General features: G+C 48.1%; 1 protein-coding gene across 1 annotated transcript; it reads left to right on the top strand.

Moving 5' to 3' along the window:
* The first annotated feature begins 640 nt into the window (after positions 1-640).
* Positions 641-6,882, top strand: LOC103071759 (group IID secretory phospholipase A2). Its single transcript, XM_007459236.1, has 4 exons — positions 641-728; positions 3,900-4,044; positions 4,688-4,794; positions 6,737-6,882. Exons 1-4 carry the CDS (start codon positions 641-643, stop codon positions 6,880-6,882), a joined length of 486 nt encoding a protein of 161 aa, XP_007459298.1.
* The last annotated feature ends 169 nt before the right edge of the window (positions 6,883-7,051 follow it).

Below are 7,051 nucleotides of genomic sequence, written 5' to 3' on the forward strand. Positions count from 1 at the left end.
AGACAAGTACTGTATAATATCACTTATATGTGGAATTTAAAACAGCCAAACATGTAAAAACAGAGAGTAAAATGGTGGCTACCAAGAAGTAGGGGATGGGAAGTGATAGGACCAAAGTTGTTTAAAGGTACAAACTTGCAACAAGTAGTAAATAAGTCCTAGAGACAGTAGAGTGAATATAGACAACAATGTTGTGTTATAATCGCCAAACTTGCTAAGGGACTAGATCTTAATTATGCCAACCACAAAAAGAAATTGTAATTATGTGACATGATAGAAGTGCTAATTATTGCTACAATGACAACTCATATTATAATATATAATGTATCAAGATGTTGTACACCTTAAATTTGCACAATGTTGTATGTCAATTTTTTTAAAAAAATGAATGGTGATGAATGGATTCACAAGTGATTTTAAATTTCTTCTCATCGCTTATGTTTTCCAAATCTTCTATGCTGAACTTGTTTCTTCTGCAATCAAAAAGTTGAAAAAACAGATATTAGAAACAAAAATAATAAAATTCCTCATTGCCGGAAAAGAGGAAACAAAGAGTATGGGTGACCTCGTCCAGAGCTGGAGCTGGGAGGGGTACGTGCAGGCTCCAGCAGGGTTACATCTGATATAAAGAGCTGCCAGCATGGAAGGGGACTTCCAGCAGCTGCCTCCACTGCTCTGTGCTGGGATCATGCGACTTGCCTTGCTGTGCATGCTGGTGGTGTTTGCTGGTAAGTGGGGACAGGACCCACAGCTGGGAAGGCAGGGAGGGAAGCGGAGATGCCCTATATCTCTTTCCTAAGCTGAGCTGTTGCTCTGATCCTCACTGCCCTGGCCTCGCAGTCCCCAACTCTTTGGCCCCCTGCAAGGAGCCATCAGTGGCTGTCAGTCCCCTGGAAAAGTGGCTTCGGCCAGAGAGCCCTGGACCGCCAAGCTGTGTGGCATACGAAGGCGGGAAACTACAGAAACTGTGGTCCAGCTGAACTGATGCTTCTGGTACTTCGGACACAAATTACAGAAATGGATCTGCTCCCCTCTGTCCCTTTGACCAGATAATAGCAATCTCTTACCTATGTACAGCACTCTACATTTTTAGAACTCTTTCATGTTCATTATCTCCCTTGAACCTGGGAAGAGGGTTCTGTTGACCTTTGGGAGATGGGGCAGTTTCCATCCGATCTTTAGCAGATCAAATGTACAAATCTGGTTCCTAGCAAACTGGCGTTTTTGTTTCTTGAGCCGTCTCAAAATATGTGATTTGAGAAAGGATTTGCATTTTTAACTGTGGTTTTGTGTTATTTTGGGGACTTCCAAATTCTCAAGAGGAACACATCTCCAAGGTTACAGTAAAAACCATTAGGAAAATTGCAATCAAGCTGCAGAAATTCATCTCTCAGATGCAAAGAGGCAATACAGTATAGAGATAAAATACACAGACGAACCTGCATTCAGACGCTGGCCCATCACCTCCCAGTCGTATGACCTTGGCCAAGTCCCCCTACCCCTCTATATCCTCATTTGTAAAGTGGGCACAATGGCACCCTTTACATTGGGTTGTTAGAAGGACTCTAATGAGAAAACGTATACAAGGTGTTTAGCAAGTGTAAGTAATAGTAAGCGAGCGATAGTTTAACACACAGCACATTCACGAGATAGTAGTGATGTTACCTCCTGCCACTGTCGTTAACCCTTGGGAGAAAGGGCTCCATCCCCCTCAGTGACAACTGAGGATGGAAAAAGCAACCCAGGCAGGTATTTCTGCCAAGCTAAGCCAGTGCCCGAAGCCCTCATGACCACAAGTTGAGCTCCTCAATTTCCCAGGGCTGGGCTGATCTCACTGTAAAATTGTGAGAAATCAGACCACCCGAAAGCATTCTGAGTCAAAGTTGAATTTATTGTTTGCCTGGCAAGGAACAGCTGCATCATTCAGGTGTGAGTTTATTTGTGTGGCTATTTCTAAGCTGAAATGGAAAGGGCTAGACTTAGGGGGGAGAGAGGTACAGTAAAAAGGCGAGATTTTGAATTCAGGTCCCTGGCTGGCCTCCAGGGTGGACGGTAACTCTCTTGGCAGTGGGCTGCTTTCTGATGCCTTATCACCGAATCCGGAATTCCAGAGGGCCTGGGGTCATTCCTTAGGATGGTCAAAACTTAGCAAGGTTTCTCTTTAACACCCATACAGCTACAGCCTCTGTGGCAAAGAGCAGTGGCATTGTGGATTCCCACATGCTGGGGTCACGACCTGCCTGCAAGTCCCTGACACCACCAGTCACTTTTACCTGCAGCCCAAGGAAAGCACCCTGCTTGTGATCGAACCCTTGGTCTGCTGCATGAGTTCATCCCAACCCCACCTCTTCCCATCCCAACCTTCCCCAATCTGGGTCTCATCCCTGGTTTACTACTTACTTCATTTGAGTGTAGCGCTTTCATTATAACATCATTTACTTGGCGGGGGGGGGCTCCAAAACTAGGGTCACCCGAGGGGGCCTCCCCAGCCCAGTCTCCCTGAGACTCTGGGCTCCATCTGTGTCCTTGGATCATCTCCCCAGCTTGCACACAGGTACATTCCAGTCCCCTCTTACCTTGTCTGTTTCTCCCAAATTCTCCCCTGAATTCATTGCCTTAATATATTTTATTTCTCCTAACTCAACATAATGTATTCCTCTCTCCCAATAAAATAAATTCCCCTTACGATCAACTCTAACCAGCAGATATTATGACTGAAATGAAAAATATCCATGAAAGTCATTGATTTCGGGGCTTCCCTGGTGGCACAGTGGTTGAGAGTCCGCCTGCCGATGCAGGGGACGCGGGTTCGTGCCCCGGTCTGGGAAGATCCCACATGCCGCGGAGCGGCTGGGCCCGTGAGCCATGGCCCCTGAGCCTGCGCGTCCAGAGCCTGTGCTCCGCAACGGAAGAGGCCACAACAGTGAGAGGCCCGCGTACCGCAAAAAAAAAAAAGAAAAGAAAAGAAAAGAAAAGAAAATCATTGATTTCTAAATCACACTGCTTCCCACGAGAGCCATGCATGCTGTTTAATGTGTGGATTTCTCTACAGGATGTGCTGGGGGTCTGGGGAGGTGGGGTGAGTGTAAGAGGAAGGGTGTCTTCCTATTATAGAATGTGAACTCAATGCCCAGAGACAGAGAACAGAACCAGACTGCCTTGGGTTTCAATCCTGGCTCTTCTATTTACCAACTACTATGACCTGGAGCAAGTTACTGAGCCTCAGTGTGTTCATCTCTAAAATCAGGATTAAAAATAGTATTTATTGTACCAATGTTGGTTTTTTAGTTTTCATAAATATACCACGATTATCTAAGAAGATAATAACATTAGAGGAAACTGAATGAGGAGTATATAAGAACTCTCTGTATGATCTTGGCAACTTTTCCATACATCTAGAATACGCCAGAAGAAAAAGTTTATTGATTAAAAAAAAAAAAAAAAAGTGTTTATCTCATGGGATGGTTGGAGTCGATACGTCACTAGATGAAAAGATGCATGGTAAGCACTCACCAACTATCATTATATTTTCAATAGCCTTAGTGTTAGTTGTCATTTTATTTTATCTTATTTTATTCTATTTATTTTATCTTTTTGCGGTACGCAGGCTTCTCACTGTTGTGGCCTCTCCCGTTGCGGAGCACAGGCTCCGGACGCGCAGGCTCAGCGGCCATGGCTCACGGGCCCAGCCGCTCCGCGGCATGTGGGATCTTCCCGGACCAGGGCACGAACCCGCGTCCCCTGCATCAGCAGGCGGACTCTCAACCACTGCGCCACCAGGGAAGTCCTGTTGTCATTTTATTATCCAAGGTCATTGGTTTGATCCAGGTGCCAGGCCTGCAGCCCACTGGCCTCCACTTAGATTCATGTCCTCTCCTTGTGGCTGGGCTCCTTGACAGGTGTGATTCCAGCCCAGGGCGGGATACTGGACCTGAACCAGATGATCAGACGAGTGACGGGGAAGAGACCCATCTTCTCCTATTTTCCCTATGGCTGTCACTGCGGAATTGGTGGCAAAGGCCAACCCAAAGATGCCACAGACTGGTAACTCCTCCCAATCATGCCCTGCCCCTACCCAGGGACCCTCCCCTTTCCTCTCCATCCATTTGTTCATTTGGTACTATGTGCTAGGAACTCCGCTGAGCTCCAATCCAGCCCCAGCCCTTCTGGAGGGTACCCCAGAATCTCTAAAGGCCCCCTTGTACTCTCAACCCCAAACTAGTTAGAATACCCACACACTCCCCAGTGCCACTGAACATTGTTTTTTAAAAGTCTTACCTCTTTTTGCCATGATCACATTTGGTTTTCACAGCAACCCTAGGGATCAGCCAGAGGAGGGATGAGAGCCAGCCAGGCACGGGGTCAGTTCCTTCATCCACCACTTACAGGCTGTGTGATCTTGGGCAAGTGGCTTGACCTCCCAGAGTCTCAGTTTCTTCATCTGTGAAATGGGGATAATGCAAGCACCTCCATCATAGGGTGGTCAAAAGCCTTAAGAGAGAATTCATAGATAGAACCGGTGCCTGGTACACAGGAAACAATAAGAGTTAGCTAGAAAGAAGACTAGACCCTGCAGGCCTTGACTCTTCCAAGATAGGCACACGATTTCTGCTCTGGGGCAGGGGCAGCCAGAGACCCGAGCTGGCCAAGGACTCATCACCACCACCCCCGTGTCCTCTCCCTCCAGGTGCTGCCACATCCATGACTGCTGCTACCATCACCTGAAGCACCACAAATGCAATATTCACTTGGATCGCTACAGCTACAAGTTTTCCCAGGGGAACGTCCAGTGCTGTGAGTGCCCAGGCCTCAGGGTTGGAGTTGGAGACCGAGGAAGAGAGTTCTAGCCTGCATTGCCTTAATATGCTGTGTGACAATGCACAAGCTGCTCAACCTCTGTGTTTTTCTCATGTGTCCAGTGGCAGTAGCTGGGCTGTGGGGGAGAGGCAAGAATGGGGGTAGGAGTATGGAGAGGTCCAATAGGGGCTTTGACCCCTTGTGGATCTGGAAGGCTGGCAGACCTCAGCTTAGATCCCTGACCCACCATTGACCAGCTGTGTGACCTTGAACACATTGCTTAACTTCTCTGAACCTCCTCTGGAAACTCAGGAAGATAACAGTATTCTACTCCATAAAGTCAATTCAAGAACTAAAATAAGAGCAGACATAATGGACCCTGCAGATGCATGCTCGATAAATTACACAGGCTATCGAGGTTACTGTTAATTTTTTCATCATCATTTGTCCTCAGAGCAGCCCAGCCAGGAGGCAGCACCACCCTGGTGATCTCTATTTTGCAAACAAGGAAACTGACACTAGAGTGAACTGTTTGCTCAGGGTGACACAGATGTAAATGACGAAACCTGGGCTGTAACCCAGGTCACCTGGCCCCTGGGTCCATGCACAGAGAAAGGCGGCAGGTCCCAGGGCTGGGAGTTGAATGGGTTCATTAGCTGTCACTGTTAATTGAGAACTTAACAATAAAAACAGTAATAGTCAACATTTACTGACCACTTACTATGTGCTGAGGGCTTTGCCTTCTTGCTTTAATCTTTTATATATACATATATATATATATATATATATATATATATATATTCTTTTTCAGATGCTTTTCCCTTATAGGTTATTCAAAATATTGAGTGTAGTTGCCAGTGCTATACAGAACGTCCAGGTCTTCTTACCCCCATTTTACAGATCACGAAACTGAAGCACTGTGGTCCCTCTTTCCCCAGAGCCTTTGTGCATATGCTGTTTCACCTGCCTGCAACAGTCCCCTCCTCCAACCTGACTTTTGGGAGTAGGGGCAAACCCTTCCGATCTCAGCTCAAATGGCTCTTGACACTGAGTCAGATCCCACCCGTTTCCCATCTCGTAGCCCCTGCATTGTTCCTCACTCCCGGGTAGCACAGTTGCTGGCACCCATTTCTGTGGTTCTCTGATATCTGCCCTCCCCAGGGGAGTGTGAACCTCAAGTGTCCATTCTGTTCAGTCCTTTCCCCCCAGGGCCTGCCAGAGGATAGGTTGTATATAGATATAGATATAGATATAGATATAGATATAGATATAGATATAGATATATTCTTTTTCAGATTCTTTTCCCTTATAGGTTATTCAAAATATTGAGTGTAGTTGCCAGTGCTATACAGAACGTCCAGGTCTTCTTACCCCCATTTTACAGATCACGAAACTGAAGCACTGTGGTCCCTCTTTCCCCAGAGCCTTTGTGCATATGCTGTTTCACCTGCCTGCAACAGTCCCCTCCTCCAACCTGACTTTTGGGAGTAGGGGCAAACCCTTCCGATCTCAGCTCAAATGGCTCTTGACACTGAGTCAGATCCCACCCGTTTCCCATCTCGTAGCCCCTGCATTGTTCCTCACTCCCGGGTAGCACAGTTGCTGGCACCCATTTCTGTGGTTCTCTGATATCTGCCCTCCCCAGGGGAGTGTGAACCTCAAGTGTCCATTCTGTTCAGTCCTTTCCCCCCAGGGCCTGCCAGAGGATAGGTGCTCAACTGTTTTCTGAAGGGATGAATAAACAAAGGAGCAATGGCACACAGGGAGGCCATGGCCCGCGCCCAAGGTCACAGAGCTAGAGTCAGAGTAGCTGGCAAGGGTACCAAAAGCCATGCAATGGCTGAGCTGCCGTCAGCATCTCCCTCCAGGGGCCCTGAGCCACCCCTGCCCCGGCTGGGGAAGGGATAGATACTAAGTGCCCTCCTCCTCCACCCCGCAGCTGACAAGGGGAGCTGGTGTGAGCAGCAGCTGTGCACCTGTGACAAGGAGCTGGCGCTCTGCCTGCAGCGGAACCTGGACACCTACAAGAACCACCTGCGTTACTACTGGCGGCCCAGCTGCAAGGGCCAGACCCCCATGTGCTAGGAGGAGCCCCCTACGCCGTGCCACGCCCCCTACCCCGCTCCTGGCTTCTTGAGCTCCGGAAGTCCTACAGGACCACTGCCAGCCCCCCAGGATCTAACCCCTGAACCAGCCTGGCTTCTTTAAAACACTCCCTGGAAAAGGGAGGGTCTTGGCCTTCCCCCCCCCCCCC

The sequence above is a fragment of the Lipotes vexillifer genome, unplaced genomic scaffold, assembly GCF_000442215.2.
Source record: "Lipotes vexillifer unplaced genomic scaffold, Lipotes_vexillifer_v1.1 scaffold496, whole genome shotgun sequence".
NCBI classification, from domain to species: Eukaryota; Metazoa; Chordata; class Mammalia; order Artiodactyla; family Lipotidae; genus Lipotes; species Lipotes vexillifer.